Below are 16,000 nucleotides of genomic sequence, written 5' to 3'. Positions count from 1 at the left end.
TGGGCGGGTGGAAGCGAGGAAAACAGCCAATGGGTGGGTTTTACGAATCGAAACCCCCTCTGATTGTACGGCAGGGATTGGAATCTTTGGCGCCTTTGTTTCAGTGGGGCGTAGATGATGGGCATATACGCTGTCCAATGACAGGGTGGAGGGGCGGACCCAGAGCGTGGAAGCGGGTGGAGGCGCTCCCAAGTAGGCTTTCTGTCCAATGAGAGGCTGGAGGGGGCGGGGCCAGGGGCGACGGGAGAGTTAGTGTAGCGGCTGAGGGAGTGCGATGGCGGAACCGCTGAGGAGACGAGGCCGGCGGGTCCGCGGCGGCCGGGTCGGTCAAAGGGCTCGGGGGACGCGGGGTGGTCGAGGCCGGCATCCCGACGTGCAGCGGTCTGCGGTCCAGCCTACTGTGGAGCCGGTGTTTGTGGACCTGGTCAGTGACAGCGATGAGGAGACGGCGGGGGTCTCGGCGGACCCGGTAGCCGTCCAGCCCGCCGAGCCCGCGGAGCCCCCGGGGCCGGCCGCACGCCGACTGGACAGCGACAGTGACAGCGAGGGCTCGGGCCCTGGCCCTCGCACCGTGGTCCGGCGGCGGCGGCGGCTGCTGCTGGACCCCGGCGAGGCGCCGGTGGTTCCGGTGTACTCTGGGAAGGTGAGCGAGCAAGGGCCGCCCCGGGGGGACCCCGAGGAGGTCGGGGGCGCGGGCTGTGGGGAGCCCTGAGCCTGGGGCTGTGGGCCTGGCCCTGGCGGAGGGCGCCGGGACGCGGCGGGGCCGGGGAGGCCCAGGGTAGGGTGATCGTAGGAGGTGACACGGCTCTGTGGCCGAGCCTGGGGGCTCAGGCAGGCGGCCTGGGGAGGCAGAGGCACCCGGGAGAACGTGCGGCTGGGATTTGGGAGCGTTCCGATGTGGAAGACAGGGAATGGGGGGGTATTGACGAGGGAGCTGAGCTCCCCGGAGATCCGAACGGGGTGTGGAGGGAGGGGGGCGTGTCCAGGGGAGCCAGAGGGGTCCCTGAGGTCCTGGGGTTCAGGGACGGATGGCAGCAACTCCGCAGAGAGGGCCTCACAGAAAGGGCGTGGAAGGGGAAGGTCGACATATATATATATATATATATATATATATATATATATATATATACATATATATGTATATATTGGTTTTTTACTAGTCCTGGTCCTTGAACTCCTGGGTCTGGGCGCTGTTCTTGAGCTTTCCCAGGGCTACCACTTGAGCCACAACACCACTTCCAGCTTTTTCTGTATATGTGGGATGGAGGAATGGAACCCAGGGCTTCATGCTTGCTAGGCAAGCACTCCACTACCAGGCCACATTCCTGGCCTAATTTGTTTTTAATACATTTTTTTTTATTATTATTATTAAGGTGATATACAGAGGTGTTACTATTTCCTAAGTCAAGTAACGAGTGCATTTCTTTTTTGGACAATGTCACTTCTTCCCTTTTCCCCACTTTCCCCATCCTGTTCCTGCCTACCAGTTACATTGAAATTGCATAATTTTGAGGTTAAAAAGTATACTAGAGTGTATGCTAGTGGAACATAGCCTAGTGGTAGAGTGCTCGCTTAGCATGCACAAAGCCCTGGGTTCGATTCCTAGTACCACATGCACAGAAAAAGCTGGAAGTAGTGCTGTGGCTCAAGTGGCACAGCACTAGTCTTGAGCAAAAAGTGTACAAGGACAGTGTCTAGGCCCCGAGTTCAAGCCCCAGGACTGGCAAAAAAAAGAAAAGAAAAAATAATGTATATTAGAAATAAACTGTTTTTCTCATTTTTGGTGTATGTCCAGATTTATTTCAATTGTCACTTTGATATTATTAAAATATAATCATATCCACTCTGTATATCACCCCTATAAAAAAGTAAAAAAGTATAATTGTAGCTGGGCATGGTGGATCTAACTCAGGAGGCTGAGATCTGAGGATGGTGGTTCAAAGTCAGCCTCTTATCTCCAATGAACCTGTAGAAAATGGGAAGTAGGGCTCCGGGGGTAGGGTGGTAGTCTTCAGCTGAAAGCTCAGGCTCAGAGTTCAAGCCCCATGACCCACAAAAAAATAAGTGTAATTATTAGCCAGGTGCCAGTGGCTCACACCTGTAATTCTAGCTACTGAGGAGGCTGAGATCTGAGGGTTGCCATTTAAAGCCAGCCCTGGCACTAATTTCCATTAGACTCCTAATTTCCAATTAACCACCAGAAAACCAGAAGTGTCATGTGGCTCAAGTGGTAGAACAATAGCCTTGAGCTGAAGAGCTTAGGGATAAAGCCCAGGCCCAGAGTTCAAGTCCTCGACTGACCAAAAAAAAAAAAAAGTACGGTGGAGTTTGGTACGTCCATCACTTAAGTTACTTAATATTCATTGGACATATTCTCTGTGTCAAGACTCTTTTATCATCATATAGAATGGATACTTATAAATTGAAATTTAAAAAGCCTTTGTATATACAAAAGACTATAATACTCCCTTCTTTCTCTTTGTAGGTACAAAGTAGTTTCAACCTCATCCCAGATGATGCCTCTCTCCTGAAACTCTACCCTGCAGGGGCAGAAGAAGGTAAGCAGATTTAAGGAGACTTCTGCCTGATGGCAGGTTTTTGTTTTTTTTTTTCCTAGTCCTGATACTTGGGCTCAGGACCTAGGCATTGTCCTTGAACTTTCTCAAGGCTAGCACTCTACCACTTGAGCCACAGTACCACTTCCAGCTTTTTCTGTGTATGTGGTACCAAGGAGTAGAACCCAGGGATTTATGGATGCTAAGCAAACATTCTGCCATTGGGCCATGTTCCTGGCCCCTGCAGGCAGTTCTATACCACTGAGTCACACCCCTTAGCTTGATGTATCTTCTGTCAAGCCTGTACTTATAATCCTAGCTACTTGAGAGGCTGAGGTCTGAGGTTCACAGTTTAAAACTAGCTCTAGCAGACAAAATGATGGAGTGTAGCTGAAGTGGTAGAGAGCCAGTTTTTGTGTCGGAAAAAAAGTCATGCAAGAAAGGCTGTTGCTGGTGGCTCATGCCTGTACTCATAGCTCCTCAGGAGGATCTGTGTATCATGGTTCAAAGCCAGCAGCAGCAGAAAAGTCCATGAGACTCTTATCTTCACTCAGGCACCAAAAAAGCTGAAAGTGGAGCTGTGGCCCAAGTAGTACAGCACTAACTGAGCAAAACAAACCCAGGGTTAGTGCCCAGGCCTTGAGTTCAGGCCTCAAGACTGGCACACATACAAAAAGTCAAGCAAGAGTACGAAGTCCTACCAGGGACTGTTGGCTCATGCCTTAAATTCTAGCTATTCAGGAAACTGAATAGCTGAGGTTCAAGGTTCAAAGCCAGCCCAGGCAAGAAAGTCCATGAGATTTTTTTTTTTTTTTTTTGCCAGTCCTGGGCTTGAGCTCAGGGCCTGAGCACTGTCCTTGGACTTTCTCAAGGCTAGAGCTCTTCCACTTGAGCCTCAGCACCACTTCCAGCTTTTTTTTTTTCTATGTATGTGGTACCGAGGAATCGAACCCCGGTCTTTGTGCATGCAAGGCAAGCACTCTACCATTAGGCCAAACTCCCGGCCCGAGATTTTTTTTTTTAATTGCCAATTAACTACCAGAAAACCGGAAATGGCACTGTGGTTCAAAGTGATAGAGTGCTAGCCTTGAGTGAGAAAGCTCAGGGACAGCACCAAGACCCTGAGTTCAAGCCCTATGACTGACCAAAACAAAACAGAAGAAAGTACAAACTTGAGTCCTGAAAGGAAGTGGTAGGTTGTTACCCAGAAGGCACTGGAGCTGCTTAGAAACACTGAGCCTACTACCAGATGCAATTTGTAAAAGCCTTTCTAAGCCTTTCTGATTTTGTGATCCCACTGTGTGTGGGGTGGTGGTGGTGGCATTGAGAATCTGTGGCATTTTGTTACATTAGCAGCAATTTCCTTGAGAACACCCCAAAACCAGCAGGATGTTCTTTGCATTTTATCTGGGCTTCTCAGCCTTTGTTCGGGCCTCGCCCCCATGTGAATCTTGCAACCCTTTAGCAAATAATGAATAGGAATCAAACCTAATAAATGTGAATCTTGCAACCCTTTAGCAAATAGTGAATAGGAATCAAACCTAATAAGAAAGTGGTTTAATCTGCAAATACAGACCTTGGGTTAAGTCTTTTGGACAGTGAAGGAGGATGGTGGTCTGGTTAAAAGCACATATGTGCCCAGGATTTGAATTTTGCTTCTATCCCTGAAAAGTGTAACCTTAGCCAGGTTATCTAGCCTTTCATTGCTTCAAGCTCCAGGCCAGGAAGATGGTTGTAGTAGTGGACATATGTCAAAAGATTTTGGTGGGCCAGGAGTTTGGCCTAATGGTTAAAGTGCTTGCCTAGCATGCACGAAGACCCGGGTTCAATTCCTTGGTACCACATGCATACAAAAAAGCTGGAAGTGGTGCTGATGCTCAAGTGGTAGAGCTCTAACCTTGAGAAAGTCCAAGGACAGTGCTCAGGCCCAGGACTGGCAAAAAAATAAATAAATAAATAAAACAAAAAAAAAGATTTTGGTGAAAATTGTTTAAGGGGAATATGTGGACAGGTGCAGGTTTTCAGGAGGCTGAGTTCTAAGGATTGGGGTTCTCATAACCAATTTGGGCAGGAATGTCCATGAGACCTTCATCTTCAATTAACCACACAAAAACTGATGTGGAGCTGTGGTTCAGCAAAAGGAGCTCAGGAACAGGGCCCAGGCCCTGGAATAGCAGAAAAAGAAAAGAAATTGGTTTGATTTAGCTCTCAGCAGCCTTCTCCTGAGCTCTGACAAAGTCTGCCTCCTTTTGAACTACCCAATCTTCTGGGCAAGGGACATTTTAGGATGATTCCACCTTTTCCTCTTTACTTTTCTCTTGGACTTTTTCTCATAGACTAGATTCTCTCATTAGCAGCCTGTACCCCTTCTATCTTGTGTAGAGTTATGTTCTTTTTTTTTTTTTTGGCTGGGGCTTGAACTCATGACTTGGGAGCTGTCCCTGAGCCTCTTTGTGCTCAAGGCTAATGTTCTACCACTTGAGCCACAGTGCTACTTCTGGCTTATTTTGGAGATAAGAGCCTCACAGACTTTTCTATCCATGCTGGCTTTAAACCAGATCCTCAGATCTCAGCCTCTTGAGTAGCTAGGATTACAGAAGTGAGCCATTGGCAACTGGTCTTTTTGCTTCTTTATGTTAGGCATAGTCAGTTTTACCCTCTCACCATCTTCTAATTTCACTTGGTATTTCTTGAAGTAGGCCTTATTCTTGACAACTTTAACCTCATCCTGCAGATTAAAGACCCATGCATGCAGCTTCACATGCAAGCACAGTAGCATTAGAGAGGGAAATATTATTATTATATTATTTTTATTTTATAATATTATTATATTTTTTTTCCCTCATGGTGCTAGAGATTGAATGCTTTTTTTTTCCCTTTTATGCTGATCTTGGGGTCTTGGACTCAGGACCTGGATGCTGTCCCTGAGTTTCTTTTGTTAAAGGCTGGTGCTATACCACTTCAGATACAGCACCACTTCCAGCTTTTTCTGTGTATATGGTGTTGAGGAATTGAACCCAGAGCTTCATGCATGCTAGACAAACACTCTACCACTCAGCCACATTCCCAGCCCTTCTCCTCTTTTTTATTTAAACATTAAAAAATTATGAGTCATGGGGCTTAAACTCAGTCTAGGCACTGTCCCTGAGCTCTTCAGCTCAAGGCTACCACCCTACCTCTGGGTCTGGGCGCTGTCCCTGAGCTCTTCAGCTCAAGGCTACCGCCCTACCCCTGGGCCTGGGCACTATCCTTGAGCTCTTCAGTTCAAGGCTACTGCCCTACCCTTGAGCCAAGCCCCACTTCCCATTTTCTAGAAATTAATGAAAGATAGGAGTCCCAGGTCCTTTTGTGCCAGAATGGCTTTGAACCTTGATCCTCAGATCTCAGCCTACTGGGTAGCTAGGATTTCAAGTGTGAGCCACCACGCACAGCTTCAACATTAATTTTTTTTTTTTTACTGTATGTAAGTTCAAAGTTTATTAGAGGAAATACATAACCAGCAAACAGTGTAGAAACAGGTCAATCTGTTGCACTCTAATTCAGAGTTGTTGTAGAGTCTAGATTCTTTAGCCACAATTTCTACAAAAGCTTCTGTTGTCAAATGCAACTATACTATGAAGACATATTTATTAAGCTTATAGTAAGTGGGCCAATTATAATCCTTCAAAAAAGGGCCAGGTACCACAGAGATGCATACCTGTAATGCTAGCCACCCGTAAGACACTGATGCCCAAGCAAAAGTTACTTAAAGACCAGATCTTTAAGTGGTGATGGTATGTGTTTATGGTCCCAGCCAGCTGGGTAGAGAAGAGAATCAAGATCTAATGTTGGCCCAGGCAAAAGCAAAAAGCCTTGGTATCTGATTAAGTGGTGGAGAACTGGCCTACCAAGCTTGAGACCAAGTTCAAATCCCAGTGCCACCAGAAAAACAAACAAAAAATCCTCCAATATAAATTTCAGACCTAATTTTATTCCTGAGAGCCATTCTGATATGTTGGAAATGTACAGTTTATTAGATCTCATTCACTGATCCTAAGGGAATATCTCCCAAATATTTATATATATTTTATAGTTCACATATATTAAACATTGATTTCAATTATAAAAGCCGTAGAAATCACTTCTAAAGCACTTATGGAAGCCTCTTTGGGAGTGTGGCCCTTCTGATTAATGTTAGCTAATTAACTGGGAATGTAAATTCTTGTTAAAAGAAAAAAGTCAATTGCAAAAGGAAAATAGCTCATGAGAAAATAAACTTAATGAAGACAGGGATTTTTATTTTGTTAGTGCTGTGTCTAAAATGTCTGGATAGAAGTGGTTGATCCATTATCAGCTGAATAAGTAAACACCACAAATATTTTGCTAACAGACCTTTGATCCAGGCATTGTATGAATATTTTGGCTACAAGCATACTTAAGATACAAATAAAGCCCAAGCCCTGGAGGCTCACACTTATAATCTTAGCTACTCTGGAGGCTGAAATCTGAGGACTGTGCTTCAAAGCCAACTCAGGCAGGAAAGTTAATGAGACTCTTTTTGTTTTTTTTTTTTTTTTTTTTTTTGCCAGTCCTGGGCTTGAGCTCAGTGCCTGAGCACTGTCCTTGGACTTTCTCAAGGCTAGAGCTCTACCACTTGAGCCTCAGCACCACTTCCGGCTTTTTTCAATGTATGTGGTACCAAGGAATCGAACCCGGGTCTTCATGCATGCTAGCCCGTTAATAGACTCTTATCACTAATAAACTACTTAAAATAAAAAAAAAACTACACACACAGAAAACCAAAAGTGGAGGTATGGCTCAAATGGTAGAGTACTAGTCTTGAGTTAAAGGCCAGGACTAGGAAAAATAGAGAAAGGGGGGAAAAATGGGTTAGAAACACACAATGCTTTTAGGAAGTCTGAAGGATGGGATGGGACTGCGATCTGAGGATACACTCCATAGCTTTCCACTTGTGCATATCTTATTACTTTTTTAATGACTATATAGCTCTGTCAACAATGACTATTTTTTTCCCAGTCTCAAAGTCAGAGATAATACAGCCAACACAAGATGGCCTCTGTTTTCTGTTAGCTTTTGTATTATGTATATACAGCTAGCTAGCTAGAGGTTACATATAAATTTCTAGGCAACCTACAAATACTGGTCTGTTCTTTCAAAAATACTTCTCTTGCTTTCTAGCAATTTATTTTTTAAATATTTCAATATCTCTTTTCATTACACTTTGTATTATTTACATCTTAAATAAGGACCAACCCTTAAAATGTTAAAGAGATTACTCTATTTTTAAATAAATATACTAAACCTCTAAGTACAAATATTTTAAAATTTAGTGCCTTGGAAAGCCATCAGATATTGGAAGTTTTTGAACATGGGCCAATGGGTCTAATTTTAAGATGGTAGCTGTGAAAAGTCCTGAGTCAGTACACATAAAAGCGTCCTTTAGAATGTGAAATTCACTGCAATGAAATCCTTCTTCATGCAAGAAGCTTGCCATTTTTCAGAATTCACTTGACTTCATGAGATATATTGATAAATCAGTCAGGGCAAGAGATAGAAGAAGACGAGGAGCAGTATGGAGAGCCACAGGTCCAGCCAGTAGGAGTGCTTCGGGACCCCGTTGGAGCCAGCTGGAAGTTGTCCCAGGTGGTTCTGCCCCTGCGCCTGGGCCACTGCACCCCAGCCTCGCTGCTCCTGAAAGCTGTGGGGCTGCCCTGCTGGAGCCTCGACCTCTGCGTCCTGCTGCATTGCGTCCAGCTGCCCTCATTGAGTTCCTAGTTACTCCTCCATTTTAAAATATTTTTAAAATTTATTTTTTGGTCAGTCATGGGGCTTGAACTCAGGGCCTGGACACTGTGCCTGAGCTTTTTTTTTTTTCAAGGCTAGCGCTCTACCACTATGGGCCATAGCACCACTTGCAGTTTTCTGGTGGTTAATTGGAGATAAGAGTCTCAGGGACTTTTCTGCTCAGGTTGCTTTGAACCATGATCCTCAGATCTCAGTCTCCTGATTACAAGTGTGAGCCACTGGCACTCAGCTTATTTTTTTTTTTTATTTTTTTATGCCAGTATTGGAACTTGAACTCAGGATTTGGATACTATCCCTATGCCTTTTCTACTCAAGTCTGACATTCTAATTGAGCCACAGCTCTAACTTTTGGCTTTTTGGATGGTTGGGGATAAAAATCTTGGAGCTTTGTTGGCCTTCAGACTGTGATCTTCAGGTCTTGGCCTCGTGATTAGCTAGTATTGCAATTGTGAGTCATTGGTTTCCTGCTTGCTTCCTTCTCCTCCTCCTCTATGCCTTTTTTTCTTTGTTAAGACAAGAGTTTTAAATACAGCCCAGGCTAGTCTGCCTCAGTTTCCTGAGTGCTGAGATTACAGGAGTTTGCCACCATACCAGGCCTCCTCAGGCCCTTCTTTTTTTTTTTTTTTTTTTTAATGGGTCATGGGTCTGGAACTTTGGACCTGCACTGTGCCTGAGCTCTTCAGCTCTAGGCTACCACTCTACCCCTCGAGCCACAGCCCCACTTCCCCTTTTTAAGTGGTTAATTGGAGATAAGAGTCTCACCATCTGACTTGCTTTTCAGCCCCCCCCACTTGATTAATTCTTTCCATTTTCTTTTTCTTTATTCCCAGAATCAGATATGGCAGATTTTACCAGTCATCATTCTGAGGATCCTCCAGTTCCAAGCTCTCCTTGGAAGAGTAAGCTGAGGAATAAGGATGAGAAAGAAGAGAAGGCAGCAAAGATGGTTCTGTGAGTAAGCCTGGGACACATGGATCCTGGGAGCAGGAGGGAGGTGGCAAGTTAAGCTGAGGCAGGCAGGACCCTTGGCTGCGCCTGAAAGCAGAAGGGCTAAGGAGGAGACTTGAGATTCCTTTTTTGCCAGTCCTGGGGACTGAACTCACGGTCTGAGCACTGTCCTTGGGCTTTTTTCAAGACTAGAACTCTACTACTTGAACCACAGTACCACCCCCGACTTTTTCTATGTATGTGGTACTGAGGAATTGAACCTGGGTCTTCGTATGTGCTAGGCAAGCACTCTACTGGTAGGCCAAACTTCTGGCCAAGATTCCTTCTTGAATGACCCTACTGGGAGAAGAAGTATATGACATGAGACTGTGTGTGAAAGAGTCTGAGGCAGGACAGTGCATGGGTTTAAGGGAGCCAGCAGGCCACTATCTCCCTTCTTTGTCCATATCTGGGGGATAGTTTCGAGAATTGATCTATAAATGGCTAGTTAGAGAGCAGACTGTGCTAAACGGAATTGGACATTTACCTGAGAGGCATTTTCCTTCCCTCAGATTTGGGTCTTATAACTATAAAAATGTCCTAGTATTGCCCTGTCCCGATCTAAGATCTACCCATCTTCCAGTATAGTAGATGTTACTGGCAAGGCCTCCCTGTTGACTCTTGCTCCCAACCTGTCTGTCCTTTGTCTCCATCCTGCCCCTTCTCTACTCTTGCCAGGGCTCAGGACACATCTCCTTCACCCCCACCTCCACCAAGGAACAAGAGCCGAAAGCATACTCGGGCACTCCAGAAGTTAAGGTGCCAGTATGGGAAGAAGCAGGGTGGGTGGGATGGGTGAGCAACCTCAGCTGACCCAGTGTCCTGCCTGCCCCCCAGGGAGGTGAACAAGCGCCTCCGAGATCTCCAGTCCTGCCTGAGCCCCAAGCATCCCCAGGGCCAAGACCACCTGACCCAAGAAGATGAAGTGGTCTTGGTGGAGGGGCCTGTCCTGCCGGAAAACCCCAGGCTCTTCCCACTCAAAATCCGCTGCCGGGCTGATGTCATCAGATTGCCCATTAGAATGGTGAGTGCCTAGGAACTGACAGGAGAAGGCCCAGGAGCTGGCTTTGGAGAGACTACTTTCCTCTTTCTTCCTTCCTTTCTTCTTCCCCGTTGATGTTCCAGAAGTGAGTTTTGAACTCTGCCTTGTGTTCTTACTTGGCTTTTTCACTCAAGGTTAGTGCTCTACTACTTGAGCCTTGGCTTTCTTCCTAGTTAGTTGAAGATATGTCTTGGACTTTTCTGCTCAAGCTTGCTTTGAACTGTGATCATCAGATCTCAGCTGCCTGTGTAGCCAAGATTACAGTTGGGCATGATCCCTGAGCTGCTTTTGCTCAAGGCTAGTGCTCCACCATTTGAACCACAGCTCCACTTGTGGCTATTTTGGTAGTTTGTCGGAGATGAGAGTCTCACAGACTTTCCTGCCTGGGTGACCTTCAAACCCCAATCCTTAGATCACAAACCTGGCTCTACCTATTCTTCAAGGCTCTACTTAGGTTGCAAGTCTTCTACCAAGCATTTTGGTGGGGGGGAGTATTTTCCCAGATAGTCTCTCTCTCTCCCTCCCTCCACCCCTCTCTCCTTCCTCCCGGGACCTTGTATTTCCCTCTTGTGCCGGCTGTCATGACATGGGAATGGTAGGTGCCACTCAATCTGCCTGAGTCTCCCCCTTACCCCCTTTCTTGATAAATACATGAGGCTCAGAGGAATGAGCCCTCAGTAAGCATCATGCGTGGCTCAAGCAGCTATGCCCAAGCTGGCACCTGCTTTCTTTGCTGTGTTGTAGAGAGCTCCAGGCATATGTGAGTGACTGGAATGGTGGAGAACTTGCCTAGCATATGCGAGGCCCTGAGTTCCAGTTTATATCCAACTTTGCAATGGATGATGTCAGACAAAAGCCTACATGTCTGAAAAATAGAAAGATGTGGCAGAGCCCTCTTCCCCGTTCTCTTCCCCATTGGCACCAGTGCCCTGGAGTGTGGGAGGCCTGCTGAGCTGGGCTCTGTGACCCAGCTGCTAGGCTTTACACCTTCCTGCTGCCTCCTGGCCCAGGCAGCTTCTTTGTACCTCTCACCTGGGCCCTTTACTCAGTGGTTTTCTCTCTACTTTCCAGGTAAATATGATGAAACTTGGAGCTGAGGAGTTTAGCAAGTAGTCTAGGCCAGAAACTTGTGTGTTTGGGGTTCTGCTGGGTGTGGGTGGGTGGGGAATTTCTTTTCTTTTTTTTTTTTTTGATCAGTCATGGGGCTTGAACTCTAGGCCTGGGCGCTGTCCCTGAGCTCTTCAGCTCAAGGCTGCCACCCTACCCCTTGAGCCACAGCCCCACTTCCCATTTTTCTAGTGATTAATTGGAGATAAGAGTCTCATGTTCTTCAGTGCCCAGGCTGGCTTTGAACTGTGATCCTCTGATCTTAGTCTCCTGAGTAATAGCTAAGGATGATAGGCATGAGCTACTGTGCCTGGCTTGGGGGGGGTGGATTTCTAGGAGGGAAAGTGTGTCCTTTTCTCCTTGTCCTCCTCCCTAGTCGGAGCCCCTTCAGAGTGTGGTGGACCACATGGCTGCTCATCTCAGGGTGTCCCCAAGCAGGATCCTCTTGCTCTTTGGAGAGACAGAATTATCCCCAACTGCCACCCCCAGGACCCTAAAGCTTGGAGTGGCTGATATCATTGGTGAGTGAGAAGACGGAGAAGAGAAGCCTTGAAAAGGAAGGCTTTTTCCACAGGGATTGGGGAGTATGGGGCAAGTTCCAGGGAGGGCCCCAATTCCAGGTGCTTACTTAGTCCTCTCCCCCCCAATCTGACCTTCCACAGACTGTGTAGTCCTGGCAAATTCTTTGGAGGCCACAGAGACATCCCAAGAGCTCCAGCTCCGAGTGCAGGGGAAGGAGAAACATCAGAAGCTAGAGATCTCGCTGGCTCAAGTGAGTGGGAGAAATGGCTATCCTCTGCTGTCCCTTTTCCTCCCATTGTTGTGTCTTAGCTTTGAACAGAACTGAGTCCTCCTAATACTGAATTGCTCAGCTCCTTTCCCAAGGTCTGCAGCCATCAATTCCATCAAGACAGAATCCCCCCAGCCTCTTCCCCAGTTTTCATCTGGTTTTCTCCTTCTAGAATTCTCCTCTCCAGACCCTCATGTCACACTATGAGGAGGCCATGGGACTCTCTGGACACAAGCTCTCCTTCTTCTATGATGGAACGAAGCTTTCAGGCAAGGAGCTACCGACTGATCTGGGCATGGAATCTGGGGACCTCATTGAGGTTTGGGGCTGAAGTCCTCCTCCATGTTTAGAGACCTTGCTGGACTTGAGGGGAGAATGTCTCCAACTTTTTTGTTTGGTCTCGTAAGGGCTAGCAGCAATTAAAATAGAACTTATCTTTAAACCGAAACAAACCCAGTGACTTTGGCCCTGTCTCCTGTTCACCCTGATCCCCACGCCATTAGCCACCTAACTTGGAAGGTAAGGTGGTTGTGGCTGCCAGGGTGACCTGTGGCTCCATGGACACGTGCTGAGCTTTGCAGTCCCAGAATGGAGAGGAGGTGTCTCCCCCTACCCCCTAGTCCTTCACCTCATCCTCCCCTTCTGCTGTGGCAAAATGTCGTTCTGGGATCCTTCCTTTATAGTTGGAGAGGGAGTTAGAATAAATGAGGGCCTGGGGTCTACATAACATGCAGCACCAATGTGACTGGGGCCCCAAGTGCTGTTTGCTTGGGTAGGAGGGTGGCCTGCAGAGAGAGAACACGAGCAAGCTCACACAGGTCGAGGTTCAAGAGTGAAAAGGGGTAAAGGTAGTACAGTGTCAGTCCTGCCCCGCCCCCAGGTGCCTTTATGGCCCCTCCCCTCTGGATCACACTTCCTGGTGCACACACTGGAACCACAGCTGCCACTCAGCTGTTTTCGTTTTGGCTCTTGAGAATTACAGTCCCGTGCAAAGGGTTCTCTGCTTTTACGGGTTTTTCTTCTTTCTTCATGCTGTCTCTCCTGTCAGTATCCTGATTTCATGTGTTTATTATGCACCTTTGAGTATACTTTCATAAATGTTTTCCCAGTGACTTTTTTTTTTTTTTTTACTGTGTTTCCGTGGTATTGTGCATTGGATTTAACTGGCCTGGCTGTGTGTATGAAAATGTAGCCCCTACATCTTGGCTCCTAGATGGGTACTCTGACCTGCTGACCCAGTGACACCGGGAGGCTTTTATTTGCATGTTGCTTTAAGTGGGGGCACCTGGTACCTCCATCTCCGCTGCACTGAATTCAAGGCCACAACAAACATCCTTTTCTATGGCCTTTTCTGTGCCTGAGTCGACCCTTCTCTAGTATGTATACCTACGATGGGATTATGGGCCCTACAGTTCATTTCTCTGGCTTTTCAAATTTTTCATCTGAGTGTGGCTTGGCCTTCCACTTGGGGCTTTCCTTTCCCACCAGCACTTGGTATGATCTGATGTTTTGCTTTTGCCAGTCTATCAGGTTTAAAATGCTGCTAAATTTTAATGGACATTCATCTGGTCGTGGCTGGTCTCTGGGGATTTTTTTTTCCTTTGCCAGTCCTGAGGCTTGAACTCAGGGTCTGGGCACTGTCCTTGGACACTTTTTGCTCAAGGCTAGTGCTCTGCCACTTGAGCCACAGCCCCACTTCTGGCTTTTTCTGTGTATGTGGTACTGAGGAATTGAACCCAGGGCTTCATGCATGCTAGGCAAGCACTCCTACCACTAGGCCACATTCCTGGCCCTGGTCTGGGGATTTTTTTTTTTTTTTTTTTTTTTTTTTGCCAGACCTGGGCTTCACTCAGGGCCTGAGCACTGTTCTTGGACTTTCTCAAGGCTAGAGCTCTACCACTTGAGCCACAGCACCACTTCCAGCTTTTTTCTATGTATGTGGTACTGAGGAATCGAACCTGGATCTTCACGCATGCTAGGCAAGCACTCTACCACTTGGCCAAACTCCCAGCCCCTGGTCTGGGGATTTTTATATACTTGCTCACCGTTTCAGTTTCTGTGATTGTGAACTTGTTCTTTTCTTTATCCTGAGGAGTTGATCTTAAGATCTTGGGTAATTGGAAATAACATTCTTATAGCTAACAGGATCCTTCACTGAACATTCTTAGTTTAAAAGTAAACAAATTGACTCTTCTTTAAAAGTTGGTTGCTTTTTGAAAACTTTTTATTTAAAACTAGGAGAGATATTTTCATTTTTTACTGTTAATAGGCTGGTTTTCCCTCTCATTATGAGCCCTAAGTGGGGCTAAAGTTCAGTTGATCACACTGACTCAAAAGCTGTTCTGCATGGCAGACACAGGCTCTGTTTTGGTTCATGCCAGGCTCTGCTAGTTGCTAAGTATTTTTTCTTCAAAATGATTTAAAATGCACCTTTATGTGGGAGACGACATTTTTTATTATTAATCTTTTATATAATGTGCCAGTTTTCCTGTTTTGTCTACTAAAAGAGCTATTAATCACCCACTGATATGTGGTAGGTATAATGTTCACAAACAGATGTCAACTACTTTAAAAAATTATTTTGCGGCAATGTAGCATTCCTTTGAATTTTATGGCCCTTAAAGAATCAATATGGTGTGTAACTACTTTTTTTTCAGATTTTGTGCTCATCAATAAATATGAGAATAGTAAGAATTATGTATGCAGTCTCAACAAAATAAATTGGAATGTATTCACCATGTGTGTACTTGAGGAGTGCTGTCTTTATAGTCCTCATGAGGTTCCAATAAAAGTCCTGTGACCAACAGATTAGTTACTCTATCACCCCCATTTTTCCTTCTTCAGTTTAGTAGACCCATAGCTTTTAGCAAAATATAGAGAGAGGTATTCAGACTAAAAACAATATAGTTATTCCCGGGGTTCACAAAGTTGAACTTGCAGATTCAACCAGCCATGCAGTGAAAATATTAGAGAGAACAGATACCGTTACACGTGCCTGGGATTCCAGTACATGGGAAGCGGAGACTGGAGGATGGTGAGTTTTAGAGCAACCTGTGTTACATAGTGAGACCCTGTCTAATGAAAGAAAAAAAATTACATCTATGCTGAACCTGTATAGACTTTGTTATTGTTGCCTGAAAAATATAGTATTCCTACTTACACTTGTAGCATATAAAAGAATCAGAAATAATGGAGGTAGGTGTGGCCAAATGCCAATGCAGCTTCTAGGGTATAAGTGACAGAGGGATGCCATGTCCAGGAAGTCTTCCAATGGCACTATCTATGGCTCTGTCCTTTGCTTCTTGCTGCTAAAGTAGGAAGTGGAGTCATCCTACTAATGGAAGGACAGCCCCGGTGTCAGCCTCCACAGAGCATTGTACCCCATCTTGGGGTACAAAGAGGAACTTTGCTTTGTTCACTATTACTTTTTAGGATTTTTGTCACTTTAATCAAACTCAGTTCAGACCGCGGCATATGGCCATTGTGGGCTCTGTATTGCCAAGACTCATGATGTGTACCTGTCAGTTTCCTCAGGGGTTTATATATAGGAATGGAATCCTCCCACTAGTAATAAAATATGCATCTATCCAGCTTCACCATTTGGCTACACTTCTTCAAAACACCATTACTCTTCTAGCAAATGCTAGAATGTTCCAGGTTCCATCTGTCTTCCCTAGCAATCTGCAGAGGGAATGGGAGTGGCTCATTGTAAAA

The 16,000-nt window shown here is 45.9% G+C and overlaps 1 protein-coding gene across 1 annotated transcript; it reads left to right on the top strand.

Annotated features, from left to right (window-relative positions):
- Positions 1 to 247: 247 nt before the first annotated feature.
- On the top strand, positions 248 to 14,096 carry Nfatc2ip (nuclear factor of activated T cells 2 interacting protein). The gene is made up of 8 exons (XM_090357887.1): positions 248 to 643; positions 2,486 to 2,558; positions 9,191 to 9,311; positions 10,026 to 10,106; positions 10,185 to 10,371; positions 11,873 to 12,017; positions 12,159 to 12,268; positions 12,459 to 14,096. Exons 1-8 carry the CDS (start codon positions 275 to 277, stop codon positions 12,615 to 12,617), a joined length of 1,245 nt encoding a protein of 414 aa, XP_090214013.1. The 5' UTR covers positions 248 to 274; the 3' UTR covers positions 12,618 to 14,096.
- The last annotated feature ends 1,904 nt before the right edge of the window (positions 14,097 to 16,000 follow it).

This window comes from Megascapheus bottae, chromosome 25 (assembly GCF_031878675.1).
Source record: "Megascapheus bottae isolate mThoBot1 chromosome 25, mThoBot2.hap1, whole genome shotgun sequence".
In the NCBI taxonomy this organism is placed as follows: domain Eukaryota; kingdom Metazoa; phylum Chordata; class Mammalia; order Rodentia; family Geomyidae; genus Megascapheus; species Megascapheus bottae.
This window is presented reverse-complemented; position numbering and strand designations above follow the sequence as displayed.